Source organism: Girardinichthys multiradiatus, chromosome 19, assembly GCF_021462225.1.
Source record: "Girardinichthys multiradiatus isolate DD_20200921_A chromosome 19, DD_fGirMul_XY1, whole genome shotgun sequence".
NCBI classification, from domain to species: Eukaryota; Metazoa; Chordata; class Actinopteri; order Cyprinodontiformes; family Goodeidae; genus Girardinichthys; species Girardinichthys multiradiatus.
The window spans coordinates 28,101,456-28,119,690 of record NC_061811.1 but is presented as its reverse complement, the minus strand read 5'-3'; the positions used below and the strand labels follow the sequence as shown (position 1 = coordinate 28,119,690).

At 38.2% G+C, this 18,235-nt stretch overlaps 1 protein-coding gene and 1 long non-coding RNA gene across 2 annotated transcripts; one reads left to right on the top strand and one right to left on the bottom strand.

Moving 5' to 3' along the window:
• Positions 1-5,296: 5,296 nt before the first annotated feature.
• LOC124856015 lies at positions 5,297-17,906 on the bottom strand. Its single transcript, XR_007035212.1, has 3 exons — positions 17,789-17,906; positions 13,544-13,712; positions 5,297-5,572 (listed from the first exon to the last, which is right to left on the bottom strand). It is a non-coding gene; the product is annotated as an uncharacterized LOC124856015 (long non-coding RNA).
• crip1 (cysteine-rich protein 1) lies at positions 5,628-12,438 on the top strand. The gene is made up of 5 exons (XM_047346200.1): positions 5,628-5,779; positions 11,234-11,328; positions 11,762-11,819; positions 12,048-12,092; positions 12,209-12,438. Exons 1-4 carry the CDS (start codon positions 5,740-5,742, stop codon positions 12,086-12,088), a joined length of 234 nt encoding a protein of 77 aa, XP_047202156.1. The 5' UTR covers positions 5,628-5,739; the 3' UTR covers positions 12,089-12,092; positions 12,209-12,438.
• Positions 17,907-18,235: the final 329 nt, after the last annotated feature.

The window sequence follows — 18,235 nt, the reverse complement described above, 5'->3', positions numbered from 1 at the left end:
GGATTTATATGAAATGACAGTCAGTTAGTTGTGACTTATTGGCCAGATAAATGTACACAGTTGCAGTCAACAGGCCAAAACACAAAAAATGTGTATAACCCAATCTAACATGTCTCATCCAAGCAAATAATTTCAGAGTTTGAACACTAAGGAAATCTAGTATACTAGTATTCTTAAATCGACACATGCTTCTTTGATATTGTCACTGACAGTAATCCAAACAACTGCTTTAATTAAAACATTTTAAAACCTCATCAATGAGATATTGTTCAAATCAAGTCTCCTGCTACAAATTTAATTTTGGTCTGTATCTTACTCAGACTGAAAGTAAGAAGTATCCCAGGTCAATCAATAACCCAGATTCTGACAACAACACCAAGGATGTAGTTTTAATAATGTTTGGTTGACTTGAATTGTCTCCTAAAGGCAGCATTAACAGCATAAGACCAGTGTGCAGTTCTGTTGGCTCTGTTTGCTCAGGGATGCCTTCATGTGCCAGAGGTTTGAAGTACTAGTTCGATGATGTGGAACATGAAACATCCATGTTTAGCTTGCCTAATTCAAGGGAGAGCTGTAAAATGTTTTCATGAGACAGCAATGCATCGGCGTCTCTGGTTGAACTGAAGCCTGTGCAGAGCCTTGTTCCCAAACCTAAACCAAACCCCACTCCACCAGCTACCTGGGTGGCTGAGAGACTCCTGCTTAATGATTAATCTCAGGAGTCCAGAGTTTCTGCCTGCCGTCCAGGGAAAACATTCCATACAGAAAATTACAAGGTTATCCTTTTAATCCAAGGACTTTGGATAGTCATCCTAATAAATTTCAATCAGGTAAAGCTGTCAGCATAAACTGTAACTGAGGTGGATGACCGTGTATCTTAAGATTTGTTGTCTTCATGTAATTTCACAACAGGCCAGAGGAAATTTCAATTTCTGACGATGACATCAGTGACAATGATAGCATAAAAGTACATTTCCATTACTTTTTTTTTTGCTTCACGCCAGTATGTTGTGGGGAAAATACAGGTTTTATTCAACGTGTTCTGCCTAATTAGTTGTGTTCAATTTACATATTTAAAAAATGACCTTAAAGTTTTATTTACCTTTAGAAAGGACAACAAAGCAAAACACAAAGCAGTACATTTCTGTATATTCAACTGGTCGCATAACCAAACCAAACTGTTTAGTTTCCAAGGCGGTTTCATTGCTTCGCCTGTCTTTTAAAAGCCAATCAACTGGAGCAGTGAACAACTCCATTCTGAAGGTGTGTGTGTGCGTGTGTAGCAAATGCTACTTAGAAAAGTAACCATAACAAACCTATCCCACAAAGACACACGCATACAAACAAACACTTTCAAATAAAACCCAGCTGCTGAGTAACAGCAGTTTTCCTGCCCCACAGATAAAGCCCCAAGTCAACCTAGAGTTGGGTGTGATAGACATGTGCTGTAATGATTACACCCAAAGCCCAGATTCAGAACTGAGTACGACCCACAGATTGATGACATCATCATGATTACGCAATCACATGTCAGCTTTCTGCACCACAAAACAGCAGGGCGGCAGCTGTGCACCAGTCTGCTGGCTTTAGTTCAGCACTCTGACTTTGCTTTGAACTCTATTGTATTTAAAAGTTAAAATCCTGATTGTTTGTGACAGTGGCAAATATATCACCCTCTTCCTCAGTCATGAGGGTTTTAGCCATTACATGACAACAATCTTTTATCCATTAGCTTTTACATTGGCCTGCAAAGCTTATCATACCTCCATGCATTTTGTTGCGATTTAATGTGATAAGTCATGTCAGAAATGCTCTTTGGAATGTGTAAATAGTAAATAAAAATCAGAAAAGTGTATCATGCATTTGTATTTAATATAATTCAGTTCAGTTTTATTTATGTAGCGCCAATTTACAATACATGTCGTCTCAAGGTACTTCATGAAGTCAATTCAATCAAATCATACAGAGTTTAGGTGAGGTACATACATTCCCTTTAATCCTAACTATCAGTGCAGTCAGATTTAGTTTATTATTCAAATTGGTTAAAAAAATCTATCTAAAGAAACCCAGCAGATTGCGTCGAGTCAGTGATTTGCAGCATTCCCTCCTCCTGGATTAGCATGTAGAGACAGTGGACAGTCACTGGCGTTGACTTTGCAGCAATCCCTCATACTGAGCATGCATGTAACGACAGTGAAGAGGAAAAACTCCCTTTTAACAGGAAGAAACCTCCAGCAGAACCAGGCTCAGTGTGAGCGGCCATCTGCCACGACCGACTGGGGGTTTGAGAGAACAGAGCAGAGACACAAAAATAACACAGAAGCACTGATCCAATACTTTCTATGAGAAAGAAAAGTAAAACTTTTAGTTTTAGCTCCTTTAGTGGCTTCATCTGGGAGAGAAAGACAGCTAAGCTTCATTTCTTTTTTATTCTCATACCATAAAGAAAAAAATCAATCTAAGGGATTGCCTTGTGAAGTCCCCTAATTAGTAACAAGCACCCCTGGACTACAATTTAATCTCTAAATATAACTGTTCTGTAGAGGCATGGTGGTGGCAGCATCATGCTGTGGGCATCCTTTTCTTCAGCATGGCCATTTAAACTGGTCAGAGTTGATGGAAAGACAGATAAAGCTAAATACAGACCAATCCAGGAAGAAATTGACCCGGATTAAGGTTGTGCTTTTTTGCAAAAAACGGGCAAACATTTCTATCTCTCCATGTGCAAAGCTGTTGGAGATGTACTTGAAAATACTTGCATCTGTAATTGAAGTGAAACCTATGCCTCACTTTTATTAATAAAAACTGTGGAATGTTGAAAGTAATTATGTTTGGGATTGTAAAGTGACAAAATGTACTTGTTACTGTGACCTAGGAAAATATTTAAGGTTTTCTAGGATGGTCAGCCAGTCTGATGAATATGATCAACCACACTTCAGTTAGAAGGCTTCTAGTCCCTTAAGGCATAAAGGTATCTCTGAGTAAGACAGATCTGCCCCAAACTGCCTTCAATGTGCTCCTGTGTCACTGAAGAACCAAAATGCTGCTGATACTCATAGGTGGAAGTGAAGGTCCTGCAGATGTTTAACTGAGAATCACATTTCAAAGGACACTGCAGAACTACAAACTAAGTAACATAATGTTGTGCAAATGTGGACCATTAGCTAAACTGGTACCATTGTTAAATTTAGTTGAGCTCCTTCTTTTTCTTTCATGCTTCAAGCTCTTTGTTTTTTATTCTCAAACTTTTATCATTTTACTTTGGAGCTATCCTCTCCTTAGTGAGAAAATCTCAAGTTTAGAAATCCTAAAGACCTGTGTTTCAAAAGTGTGCCCTGAAAGTGTTATGTCAGACTAAGAGTTAGACGTCAACGCTGAATTTAAAAGTGCAATCATATTTAAGATGAAAACATGTCTGCAGTACGGAGGCAGCAGCATCCTGCTTAGGTAATGCTAAGTTTAATGAGCCTGGAGCTTGTAGTAATCAGAGAGGAACGGTTTACGAGATATGTTTTGGACATTGTCAGAGAGCGTGTCCATTAGTTGAAGGTTAGCAGAAATTTGATTTTAACCCCATAACATTCAACTGTATTAGCTACATATTGACATCAAACATAGATTTGTACAGTAGAAATGTTCAATGTTTTTGAGCCTTATAAACTTTCCTTTCACACCAGAAAAGTGAACAGGTGTGTTCAATAAAGGCATAACAGATTAAAGGTTTTTGTGGTACTACCATGTACCGGTTTTGTTTATCTGACAAAGATGTTGATCCATCCCATTCAGTGACAAGTTAAAGCAGTTTTTAACATGTTAGTCACTCTACAAACCAAAATAGGGAAAACACATGAATGTGTTCATTCACTGTCAGATTGCTGTTTATTTATTCTGACATGGTGTATGCATAAGGTCAGTCACTCTGTCTTTCAACAGAGAAAGTATTAGTTGTTGAGACAAACCCCGCTATGACACATCATGGTGTGCAAAGTAAGGAGGGCAGTTAGTCGTTATCACACGTAAATGATGGTGCGTCCTATCATAGCTTCTATATATGACGTAGCTTAAAAGCGGAATCATGCCTGAACAGGAGATTAAAATAAAAAGCATTTGACAGTTCCTGCATCTTGCATTTTGCCGATGTCTGACAGTGATTTGCCGAAAACACTCTTAGAAATAAATAGGAGGGGGTGGGTGAAAGTGGTTTTTGGTGAAGAATCACCAAGTTTTCCATCTGTCCGATGGTACCTTTTCAGAAGTCCAATAACTTGGACTTTTTAAATCAGTATACATCTTTAGATTCAGAGATTACAAAACACTGTGATTAGGGGTTCTGCATTGTGCCAACATGCTAGGAGGTCCAGCATAAAACAGAATGTTAAGCAGAGCTTGAACCATGAACCAAATGTTGGCTTCAGGCTGCTGCAACACAAGATGGGAAGTTTTTACCAAACACTGGATCAAGAATGGTATGTCAGTGTCAGTGGGTTGTTTTAACTACCAAGAGTTTGTTCACTTAAGACAAAATTAACCTTTTACCTGCTAAGCCAGTGGTGTCCAAACATTTTGCACCCGGGCCAAAATCGCTGAGTTGAAAGGATTCAGGGGCCATGCGTTTTTTGTTTTTTTTTCAATTAAAAACACAAAATAATTGTGATTTTTTTTTTTTTTTTTAGTTGCTTACCAATAAACTAAGTATTCGATGTTTAAATGAAAAAAAGTAGGAAAAGAACAAATTATTGTAGGTCTTCAAAAGGTTCTCAGACGTTTGTCTTTAATAAAGAACATTTCTGGGGGGAATGTTTTCTGCTTTATTAGTGGAGAAAATGTTTTTAGTTTTCTCCCAGCAACAAAAATGAGAACTTTCTTCATAAACCCTTTAATATATTGGGCCAAGTTTAATGAATAGGTGTGCCTAAGTCTTTTTTTTTTTTTTTTTTGCGTAAAAAGTCCTTTGGTTGGTTGTGACCCTTCTATAATATTATAAAAAACCACAAAAACAGAGCAATAAAACAAAAACACTTTGAGTTGTAACTAACTTTTCCCAATTGCTGGAAGGTCACATTTGTACCATTCTGGACCTGCGATCAGGGGGCCACATAAAAATTATTCCACGGGCCAGAAATGGCCCCTGGGCTGCACTTTGGTCACCCCTGTGCTAAGCAGTATGTATAAGCTGGTGCTGGTTGTGTTCAGCATTCACACTTTGACCAAGTTCATAAAGCCCATAAAGACAAGTAGCGTTTAATACAGTTTTACATATTAATTATGAGTTTTGTAATCCACAGGTAATTGTTAATCAATAAATGTATTATGCTACATAATTGCAGATGTTCATTCACGTTTTAATGCCTTCATTGAGAATCTGCATACAATGTAAATATTCATGTGTCTAAAACGTTTGGCCAGTACTGTATGTTATGCAAATTCATTCAATATTCAGAATAAATAGAGAAAAAGAATCACTAAATATTACAGAAAAGCAGTGTGTAATAGCCCAGTTTCTTTGATGTAAGTGCTCAAAGTTTTGTTCTCTGCACTGATGAAACTCAACATGGCTGAGGCCTCTCCCACTCTGAAAAAAAAAGAGAAAAGTTTCAGTTGAAGCGTTTCCTCTGCGCTATAAATACAGATGGGAGCGCACATCTGCACTCCAGTGAGGCGTGGTCGCTCACAACTGACAGGTGGCCCAGGATCTGCTTTTTCTCCTGCACATCAGCGCATTTATACAACTGCAGCAAGATGCCAAAGTGCCCAAAGTGCCAGAAGGAGGTTTACTTCGGTGAGAATTATGCGCTTTTCTCTGCATTTTCCTCCACTTTTATATCTGTTGCTCACGTTTGTCAACATTTCCTGGTTGCTGACGATTAGCGGATTTTCTGATCAATTGAGGAAACAGGAAGCTGAACCATGCGTGCAAGACTCTGACAAGCATATGGTTTCATGCCAACAGATAATAAGTTACCGAAATTAAAGAAAAGTTTTGCAGGAATAGTTTGTTATGACAAATTTGACATGAACGGAATCTGATCGCGGTATTAACGCTGCATTCGCGCTCAGCATATACAATCCAAAGCTTTGAAGTTGGTTAAACTATATTAACTATAAATGGTAGAATGTGGTTAGAAAAAACCATTGGATCATTACTCACTGAAAGGTTTTTTACTCACTTTTAAGTTTCTTGTTTTTTATGTGTGAAACATTACAGGACAAATTTAAATGTGTAGGGCTGAGATGAATTTTGCAAACAAAAACTTTTCTTATTTGTTACTTTTAGCTTCTACCACCCCATTGTAAAAGTGTCCCACAGCTACAGGTTAGATCTTAGATAATGATAATTGCGTTTAACCCCCAGATATCTGACGGAGAGCCAATTCATATTCTGAGGTCTTCAGATGCAGATGATTGTTAAAGAGATAGTTCACAATTTTTGTGAGCTTCTGTTAAAAGCAGGTACTATTATTCAGATTTGCATTATATAAATGTGTTGATGTCTTCATTTTGTATAAATCTCAATTAGTTTGAACTAAAGAGTGAACCTAAAAGTTGGTCAGAGAGGGGTCAAGACCAAAGGGGGTCAATTTCCAATCTTGCAAATGTGCTAAAACTGTAGTTACGTTAGCATTGGGTTGTTATTCACAAAGAAACCAATATATATTAACTCAGAAAATGATGGATGGAGGTGGTGCACCACCATTTATCTTCCTGTGTGAACTGTAAATTGAAAATGAGAAGCCTGTCCAGTCAGAGTGAATGTCTGCTATAAAAGTAAAGTGAAATGAAACACAATAAAACAGGTTTTGCATAATCTTCCACAAAACCTCAGCTTTTTACACTGATTTACTTTTACTGTTACTGATACTTACTGTTACCCTGACTAGAAACACTTCACATGTTCCATTTTCTGTGCGTATGTTTCACACAGGAAGGTAACTGGTGGTGTAATGCCCTCTACCTACATTTCCCGTGGGAATAATCATCATATTCCATGTAAATAACCACCAAATGCAAATCTGATGAAGGTTTAAAGGGTCATAAGGTTTTGGTATAAATTGCTCTAATATTTTTGAGATTGAAGTTGTTTTAAAACCTAAAAGTCAGGTTTGCTCTTGGCCATTAGCTTCAGCTTCCTGGACCAACTAAACCGGATTTATCCTAAATCAAAGTGTCCACAGAGTTATTTACTATAGGTAGGATATTGACTCTTTAAAACGTTTTAACAAAACCTCACTTCCAAAAATATGTTGTATTTTTCTGAGATAGAGATCTTTTTGGCTTAAATACTGAAGAACAGCAGAGGGAGAGGTAGTAATAATGAAAATTTTATTCTTTACATTTGTGAAGATTAATGCCCGGAACTCTCTAAGGGCTGAGCTTTATTATTATGAGGTTACTTTTGGAATCAAAGGCCTATGCTCTATTAGGGCTGTATCGTTCCTCTTCTTTGAGCTCCATGAGTAATGACCAAACCAGAGGAAGCAGGTTTCTGGTTTTGTAAACTACACCCTCGTCCTGTGCATCGGATGAGAAGGCCCAGTCAAAGCAGACATTAATCACCCACAGACTCTACTTTTCCCTGTCTTTATCCATCACCCGCCTCATCTGCAGCAGTTTGGTGAAAGTGTTGGAACAGCCGAAGCCACAGCAAAGCACAAAGCCAAGTCTTTGGACTGACATTCAGATGAACTGACTGTGTGACTCTTGAGCCAGTCTTTCTGTTCTCTTTCTTCATGGAGAATCTTTTTTCCTTCTGGCCAATATAATCAAACCAATCAGCTTCTGCCAGAACAGAACAAGAGTTACGTCTGCATCCAAGATGGACGTTCACTTCCATAGCTGAGAGAAAAGTAGCTTGAAACAAAGCTTTACATATTTAGCATCTCCATGTGTCTGAATTGATTTCCTATCTCCTATATAAACCTCCAAGTGTTTCTCTCTGCATCCTGCTCTCTCCATCACGCCCCCCATCTTCTCATCTGTCTCTGTTGCTGATCATCCAAGTTAATGTTGCTGTTTCTCAGATGGAAACATTTAGACTACCGCTGTCTGCCTGCCTGAAAGATGGAGATCCAACAGCAGCAGAATGCTTTCCCCTTGTTGGAAACGCTACAGACAGTTGGCCTTTTGACAATGAAACCTCACCCAAGGGCACAAATGGGAATGTTTTAGTTTTGGGCAAGGCATCAATAGAGAGAGTGTTTTTAAAAACCACAAAAAAACAGATCTGCCTTGAGTTCCCACAAGAAGAATTTATCCTGACGGTTAAAAATCATAAAATTAATGTAATGTTCACTCTAGTGCCCTTGGCTAACTATAAATGTTTTAAACAAGCTCAACTGTAGATTAGGATTTTTTAAGAGATTTATTAATTTATTAAAAATCTGAAGGGAACGGCTAGTCAACAATTACAGTTGCAGAAATGTCATAGCAATTCATGCAAACACTATTTTAGGAACTTTTAAACCCTTGTCACATTGGCATTGGGTAGTTATTTAATGAAAGCGGATGATCCTTTACAGAGGAAAGGTTGGAGGCGGTGCTCACCTAACGTTCTTCCTGTGTGAAACACGTACTCAGAAAAAAACATATGACAAGTTTTTGATCAGAGTAACTTTCTGATGGAGAATTAAAGTAGAAATATCATAGTGATTTAAGTGAATGCTATCTGAGCGATTTTTACAGTATCTTAATTTTCTGTTACATAGTTACTCTGACTGGAAACATGTTCTGTTTTCGTGTTCCCAACAGGAAAATCATAGGTGGCGCACCTCTTACTACTCCTATTTCCTGTATAAACAATTGTTTGCTTCTATGTAAATAACCGGGCAATGCAAATATGATGATAGTTTAAAAGTTTCTACAATAGCACTTGCATAGACTTCTATGACGTTTCAAAGAAGTTGAGTTTTTTTAAAACAGTAGTAGTCCTCTTTGCTCTTGGCCCCTCTTAAACTAGCCACTAACTAATCTGGATAAACAGCAAATAAAGACAGCAAGAAATTTATCTGATATTAACTTCTTATAAGTATCTCTTTAACTGCTTTTACCATGATTGAACAACAAAAAGGAATCTTTACTGGGATGGAATGAACCAAACAGTTTAGCAGCTCCCACTCATGATGTGTTTTTCCAGTAAGTTTTGTTTTTGTGTATACTGGACTGCTTCCACATTGCTCCAGGCAGTGAGAGTTGATACATAGAGCAGAGGGGATAATTAGTCTTCAATCTGTCACACCTGATTTAATCCTCATTTTATCATGTAGAAACACTAAAGTTAGTCTTATCAGACCTATGACATGGACATGATTAGGGCTGATTAGAATGGACCCTTTACTATTTATTGCTTTGGGCTGGGCCTACTGTTTGCCCGACCTAGTGGTTTGTTATTTAAGGTTAAACAGGGATTTTGAACAGGCCGTACTTTTGCTCCAAAACCACACCACATTCAATTGGGATGTTTTCCTAGACCTGGCTCGAGAGCCTGACCCAGCCCTGGAGACTCTTGCACATACTTCTTATGGCTTACTTGTAATCCTTTGTCCCAGTGGGCTATTTTTACTTTAAAAATGATTCATTTCATCACATGATGTGTGTTTGGAAGCCAGTGGCTTTGCCTGATATTGTAGTTATTTCCCATTCTTTAATGCATTTGACACCAGGATTCACAGGCAGTCTTGAAAAGCATTAAAGAGAATTGATTTGTATTGATAATTTCCAGGTATTAAAATATAAAAAAATAAACAGTGTTGAAAAATGTTTACAGACTCTTCCTCCTAGTTCATTTTCTTTTTTTTTAAATTAAATTGTTAAATGATAAACAGCAAATGTCTACTACTAAGTCTACTTAGGACACCCATTGACTATCTAGCTCTTCATGGGCAATCCCAAGGTATTCCAAGCCAGATGGATTACATATAATCCCTGCACCCTATTTTAGGTCCACCTGGGCGTCAAGGTCAGATGTTCCCACAAAAGCTCCATCAGGTGTTCAGGAAGCAGCTAATCAAGACAGAACCTCACCCTCTGCAGAAGAATTCAGTTTCACCTGCTTTTGTCCAAGATGTTTTTAATTTGACCATGAAGCATTTCTAGCCTATAGATGAATGTTTGGCTATAAATTGAAGATTTACTTTTTCTTGTGGATCAGGCTTCACTCCGACAGACCAGAATAGGCATAGTTGTGCATGTGAATCTCATGGTGCAATAAACCTTTATTAAAATCATGGTATTTACACATAAAAGTGTCAACAAAAAATGTATAATATGACCCAATTGCTTTTATTTAACACAGGAAAACAACAATTCCTATTGCAACTAAAATCATACCTTTTAATAAGAGTAATATGCTCCTTTAGTTTAAACATGATTAATGTCTGTTTTCTTCACAAGCAAATTAAAGGTTTAGCAGCCTTCCTTGACCCAGCTGACCAGCAGTGCACAGCACAGGACAGAACTCAGATATTATTTATGTTTAAATTTACCTAGGACAGTATCTCAGGCTTTCTGTATTTTCACTTGAGTTTTATTTACCATTATTTGAGCATGTAAATATTAAAGTGCCACCGTGCAAGCTTTTTTTTTATAGTAGATGTCTGTCTTTATAAGTAAAAAATCTCCCTAACATGTACTGAATGTTTTATAATTTGATTATGAATATGTCAAAATTTTTGAAAGGACTGTGGATAATCCTTTCTCTGTTTCTGGAATCTTAATGCAAATCTACAACCAAATCAAACCATTAGCATCTCATTTTCAGCAAGCTACTTCTCCTTGTCTCTCATTTCCTATCCTATAATGGCTTCCTCTCTAAAGCATGCTTTGTTTGTTAGTATATGCAAATACTCAGCCTTATATCAAAATGCATTTTCTTCTAAGGCAGAGCACAAACACACGGCTGTTCTGTAATATCTCAGTCCTACTAGGCTGAGGATTGCACAAATTATCCATTCAGACTTTATTGGAGTTTATGAGGCACAAGTAGGACATATTCCCTCAGGGAAACTGTCCTTTTTCTGCCCCTCAACCACACCCAACAGTGTTTTCAAAATAATTGGCAATGAGTACATCCTTGTGGTTAAAGTAGACATGGGACTAAAAATTCCAAGCTCCATGAGCTCATGCACGCTGCAGCTTGACTCTGTGACTTCCATCTCCTTTCCAGACAACAGTACCGGTCTTTGTGGCAGAGGTTAAAGTGCTATTGTTATTCATTTTTGTCCTTTTGTGTGTTTGGCAGCTGAGAGAGTGACGTCACTAGGTAAGGACTGGCACAGGCCATGTCTGAAGTGTGACAAGTGCAACAAGACGCTGTCGGCTGGCTCACATGCGGAGGTGAAATGCCTAAATTACATGACCTGTTAATAATGGTGTTGAGCTCGTCAAATAATTGGATTGCTTTAAAAAGAGAGATACACCAATCAACAGGTTGGAAATTGGAGTCTGCCAATTGTTTTATTTTACGGAGTCTGATTGCTGATTGGTTGGTCAAACACTGAAAAATCAGATTTTTTCCCCAGCATTTTTTGATCTATGAATACAACGAAAAACAGTATATACCTTAAGCATCTAGTCACAACTGAAATCAGCAGGTCAGACCTCACAAAATACCAGAAATTGGCATTAGACAAGAAAAGCCTGATTGGTGCATTTCTACAATAAAAAAGCAGACGAATGAAGTTTATTAATAAAATTAACATCTACTTTATATTAGCCTAAGGTTTCCATAATAATAATCATTTCTCTGACCACTTTTCTCCTCCCACAGCATGAAGGCAAGCCATACTGTAACAACCCATGCTACGCTGCAATGTTTGGACCTAAAGGTAAGCCAGGATCTCTGCAAATAATATGCTTTATCCAGTCACCCCCTGAACACTTGACCACATAGTCACCAACTTCAAAGTTAATAAAAAAAGAATTACAGGAAATCTTTGTCAGAAAGTGAGTGAGAAATATCGTAACAGCCCAGTCCCCAGCTCCAGAGTTTTGCCTTTAAACTCTGTAAATCAAATGTTTAAAACATAATTTTTGGATTTCTTCTTGTCATTCAGGATTTGGGCGTGGAGGTGCTGAGAGCCACACCTACAAATAGACAGGTACTGTCCCGATGTTTCATCACCTACACATTTTCATGACATTTACATAAACTTGACTGCAAGCAAATCCCTCTTTGCACTTTGGACTGTTTGACTTGACCTTGCTTTATCTGCAGGGTGAGGCATCGCAGTGAAGAAGCTTTGTGGAAATAAGATCGAAGAAACCAAACCTCTCAGACGATGGAAAACCTCCAAACAAATAATTAATTTCCATGCAGGAACCAATTTGAATTTATTTGCTTTTGTTTTACCTGTTTTGGACCATTTTTTTATGAAGTAATTTCATGTTGAGTTATGGGGACATTGTCTTTTGGCTCCAGCTTGTCTGATTAAACATTTTATGAAATTTGTGTCTTCATTTTGTGTAAGAAATCCATGAATGTTTTACCACTAAAGCAAACTTTTACTTTATCAAATAATAAATGTAGTTTGGCACTATCATAAAAATATCTTTAATTACTTTGTCTCAATACCAAAAGTGGTTCTAGCATGAAATATTATTGAAAATTATCTTTTTTGTGCATATTTAATCAGAAGTGATGCACTTCAGCAGCTGACCGGAACCTGCTCATTTTCAGTTTGATGAACCCTGAAAAGGGAAAAATAAAAAATCCTAGCATTTTCTGAACGTGGAATGTATCATACCTACCAACTCAGGTTTAATAAATCTCAAATGGTGTTTTAGGTTTAACTGGTCTAATCATTTTTCAACTATGATTCAGATTACTATGATTCAGTCATCATTTCAAAATAGTTTACCGTTTTAGAAAGAGGAAACCCCAGAAGAATGCAGAGTAAGATGTGAAACAAATGTCTATTGAATACTACTCAGTGGCTTTAATGGGGAGAGTTTTCCAAATTTCAAAAAACAAACATGATCAAGAGCATCAACATGCAATGCAACTGAGACTTTTGAGCAAATGTCGCTTCCAAAGTGAGGAATTATGGTTCCATTTTAGCAGCAGTAATGTTTGACTTAAAGGCTCCACCCATGCTGATAACTTGTGCGTAAAAACACATTCTTGGAGTATCAGCAATTCCATCAGATCATTCTATGCTTGTCTTTCTGCAGCCATTTGTTCTTTGCACAGCTGCCCTTGGTCATGTAGCACTATGCTGCCGCCTGTATTGTCTAACAGCTGCTATGGCAACCAACACAAACAAGCCCCAACAGACAGCTCATTTGTCTGTCTGTCTAACTGACTGTTTGCCACACTTTTCTGAGCAGAAGAACCTCCACCAAGGCCACTGAGACACAGACGCCACTGATGGAAAAATGCAGAGGATGTGTGGCACTGATACATATTTTAGATTGAACCTTTTGTAACATTTGGTTGTGAAATTGTGAGCATAGAAGCCCACGTTGATATCTTGTATCCTCAAATCAAATTCAAAAATTTACTGTAAAATTATGATAGCTTCTTTGTAAAGTATAAAAACAGCATAATTACTCTTCCTTGCGATGCCTGTTTAGATCCCTCCTTCAATAATAATCATCTTGGTCCATTTTTCACAGGAAATCCCACACCTTTATAGTCATGTGTGATGCATCCAGATGTTTGTGTGAGCCTGCAGCATATCTCTCAGCTTGATCTTAATCCTGATATCCGATTCGGGAAGCTTGAAATGTAAACACATGACAATTACAAGATGAAACCCAAGAAATGTACAAAGGGAAGAAGAAGCAAGGCGCCAGCTGCATGTCTGGCCGCCGCTTGATTCATTATCTGGAAGCCTAAAGTATTAAAGGGAGGATAATTTTCAGGCCTGTTCATAATAAAAGCATTATGCGAGCAGAAAGCACTGTCATAAAGTCCTACTGCTGACTTCCACTGCACTTAAAATTAATTGTTTTCTATTCTGCCAAGTACGAAGACAAGGAAGCTGGAGTAATTTGTGAATAAAGACCTGCTGTGTTAACATGAATCAGGGCCCCTCACAGTCATGACACTGTAAAATTAGACCCATGAACCCATTAATGGCAGGACAACAAGGGTTTTACAGGTACCATGAATTACGCACACAGCCATGGGTGGCCAAGAAGTCCAGCGGAGCATAAACTGTGTGGATCCTAGGCTCCAAATGGAGTCATTAAATCATTAAGATTTCAAATGAATAACATGTTGTAATGCTTTACAAAAATGTTCACACCCCTTGAACCTTTTCACCCTAAGTTACACCACAGACCTTACTGTATTTTATTGGGATCCTATGTGATACACAGTCATTTTTGATTGAGAAGTTCTGAAAAGCACAGTGTGTTTTCAGCTAGCTTTACTCTGACACCCACAAATTAAAACCCAGTGCAACCAGTTGCAACCTTTGTCTAATCTATTCTCTAAAAAAATATACCAGTTCTGTGAAAGCAAATCTGGCCTTTGTGTAGAGGTGGATTTCAGGTTAGCACAGCAAACATATGCAAGAGACCACAATTGAACTTTTTGTCCAGGGTTGCAAAATGCTATGTGTGACAGAAAAATAATACAATCTTTAGTTTAGTGGACTATTTTACAGATGTTTGACATCTCCTGCAGAAATTCTTCTGCTGCCCCAAACTTTAAATTTGACTCCCCAGATTGTTTGCTTTTTCATCTTCCAAGAAGCGTCCTTTCCTTTGAACGCAGGCATAACCTAAAGTGTTGGAGCCCTCCACCTGTGGAACAGTTATTTAGCCTCCCCCTCAGATAAAAGGTAAAATCCTGATCTTTAAGAGCAGGATTGGTGGCAGGGATCAGTCCTGTAGGCTGACGTCTGCTCTTCTGTTGTATCTGATCTTTATACCAAACCATGCAGTCCAACATGTGAATTGTAATCCTTACATTCCTCCAAAAACAGCAACATGTGTATGAGATATTCTTGCATCTGCTCATTCAGTGTGTTACAAAAAAAAACTTTAGTGTTTTAGGATTGTATGTGATCGAATAGCACAAAGTGGGGCATAAACATGGAGTGGAAGGAAAATCATATATGGTTTACACATTTTTTACTGATAAACTTCTGGGGAAAAAACTGTGCATTCGTATTCAGCCCTCCTGAATAATACTTTCTAGAACCATCTTGCATTGCAATTATATCAGCAAGCCTTTGGTATTGTGTAAGCCACCTTTACACATCTAGAGACACAGACTGCCCTGCTCATTCCTATTGGCAAAATAACTCCAGCTCATTAGACTGAGTGGAAAACGACTGTGTACATTCATTTTCAGGCACATTCTTAATTGGACCTTGTCCTAAACTTTGGCTGGATATGCTTTGATCTAAATCATTTCACTGTACCTCTGGTTGTAAATACAGGATGATTCTAGGAAGGTAAACCATTGTTCCAATTTTGTCTTTTGAAGCCTCTTACAGGTTTTCTCCAGGTATGACCTGGTTTCTAGCTCCCCTCCTCTTCCTATCAAACTTGACCACCTTGACCTGTCCCCACATTATGATGCTGCCACCACCATTTCCCAGTGTGGCCTTGTTGTGTAGGAGTGATGTTCATTATTAGTTTTCTGCCACACACACTGTTTTGCATGCATGCCAATGTCATGCAGTCCAAACATTTGGAGTGCACAACTAATAGTTGTCATGTCAAGAGATTCACCCACCTGAGCTGTGTATCTCTGCAGCTCCTCAAGAGTTACCTTCGCTCTCTTGGCTGCTTCTATTCTTGTGTCGCCTGTCTTTTTACTTCACCACAACCTTCTCAGAACAGCCAAATTTAAAAGGAGATTTAACATATTTGGAATACGTTTACTAGTTAGGTGACTTCACAAGACAACTGGTTGCACTGGATTTTATTTAGTGGTATCAATGTAGAGGGGGCTGAATAACAATGCACATTTTTTTAGGTTTTTATTCGTAAAAAACATTAAAACAACAAATAATCTTGCTTCCACTTCACAATCACACGCTATTTTGGGTTGGTCTTTTACATGAACTTACAAAGTTTCAACAGACTTGAGGCTGTTGCTTCCTATGTGGCCAAAAAGAAGAAGTGGAAAGTATTGCATATGACCAACATATTCAAATCCCTAATGAAAGTGAAGTTAATAGCACCATACTGTAACTATAATGGCAATAGTAAATCATTATGAGATTGAATACTTATAACAGTAATGTTGCATTAGGATTATGATTACAAGTAGCCCTACATTTTACAAAGCCAGTCTGGTCCTTCTTGTTTTTTGGCAGGATATTTCTTTGCATGAAAAAAAAAAATCACACATAAGAGCGTACACCCCACCCACCGAAGTGAAATGAGCCAAGGATATTTTGCATCCTTGCGTGTAACATCAAATCCTTTAAACTGTTTCAGATGTGTAAAGTCATGAACTCCAACTTGTCAGTTTTGACACGATCCAGTGAACACACACACCACACACACGTCTCTCCCATCCAATAATATTACAATGAACATCTGTTTTTCCTGCAGAGAGCACTTAAATCTTATGAAGCGAATTAGCAGAAGTAATATTGGAGGTTTGGTCTGAAACGTTCCAGCTTGCCGCTCAACCTGTAAATGAGCATAAAGGAAAGATCTGAAGATGATATTAAGCACACACATTTCACCCACTGAAAGAGTGAATATTAAAGTAATCACTAATAAGTGCAGATGGAGATGCCAGAAGGGTTTTTAACCCCTGCTCCTTTGCAGCAGTACCTTGCAAAAGTTCTCATACTGTCCACAAATTTCAGTGAATTTCATTGTGATTTTATTGGTGGATGGTGAAAGGAGAATAAATCGTTTTCAAACATGCCTCCTATACTCTGATGTCCCTTAATAAATTTGCGTCTAACTGCCTTCACATGATTAGTAAAACGCTGCTCTGTGAAGGCTTCAGAGGTTTGTTAGAGCACATTAGTGGACAAACTACATCATGAGTACAGTTTAGTGCAGGGTTAGGTTGTAAAACAATAAAGACACAGCATAAAGACGGTCTGAACACACTAAAAAAATTACTTTTTCCCTAAATGCAAACTGCTATGTGTGGTGGGAAAGTAGCAATGCACATGATCACGCCCATTGTGAAACATGGTGGCAGAAAAAATTCTGTGGGGATTCCTTTCTTCACAAGTGGCACTGGTCAGAGTTGATAGGAGGAGCTAACTACAGAGCAAACACCGTGTCCTGTAGAATTTTCCCATCATGTTACAATTATGCACTATTTGTGTTGGTCTATTGCATCAAATTCCAGGAATGTGAAAAAGTTCAAGGTGTATGAACACTTTTGAAAGGTAGGTAGACATTTTTGCAAATTAACAGTAATTCAGACAAATTTCATATCTTCTTCCAGAGTCTTAATGCCATTTACTTAATGATAGTGGCTCTCACAGGTGTGCACGCCGTTGTGATGTAAAAGATTGAGGACCATGATAAATAATTTTGAAATCTTTTGTGACATTTATCCTGAACAATTTACGAAGACAAACAAATCTGTTGGAAGGTGAAAATAACAAGCCTGGGATAATCCACCGGCATCAGTGTGCACACCCTTTTAACTAATACTTAAAAAAGCATCTTTTGCTTCCATTTCAGCATTTGATCTTTTTAACTCCATGTCAGAAAATGGTTTTGGGTCGGACCAGTTTACAGGGAGATACTCGGGAGTCGTGAGGTAAGGTTTTGTTCCATATTTATTTGGATGTTAACTATGCAGGATGCTCAGCCAGTGATTCAGGAAACAGTAGACAAGTAGAACAGAACTTACAGGAGCTGAACTGGAAACAGATAAACAGGGATACTGGAAACAACGCTGGAGCAAGTCAGGTGAATCGCAAGATTCAGGCAGGTAACTGGCAGGAGCTCGACAGGTGGTTGGAAGAGAGACGCGGTGACAGGGGACAAGTGAAACCGGGGAGTATATATACAGGGAAGTGCAATGATGAAACAATGGGCAAGAGAGAGGCAGGTAATCAGAGTAAATGATTGCAGGTGTGCAGGCCAGGTAAAGGGATCTGAGGGAATAGGTTGCTATGGTAACTAATGTGAGACAGAGGCATGGGAGAAACTAAACTAGACATAACCTACAAATGAAAACAAACCTGAGGGTAATAAGCTAGAAAGGAAAAATAGAAATAAACTCTAGGAAAAGCTGGACTCAGGGAAATAACTAACCGGGTAACAATAACAAAGGGGTCTGAGGCCAAAGAGGAAA

Coding starts and splice junctions, on each gene's coding strand:
- crip1 (XM_047346200.1), top strand. CDS start 5,740: ATGCCAAAGTGCCCAAAGTGCCAGAAGGAGGTTTACTTCG. Junction 5,780..11,233: donor CCAGAAGGAGGTTTACTTCG/GTGAGAATTATG, acceptor TGTGTTTGGCAG/CTGAGAGAGTGACGTCACTA. Junction 11,329..11,761: donor CGGCTGGCTCACATGCGGAG/GTGAAATGCCTA, acceptor CTCCTCCCACAG/CATGAAGGCAAGCCATACTG.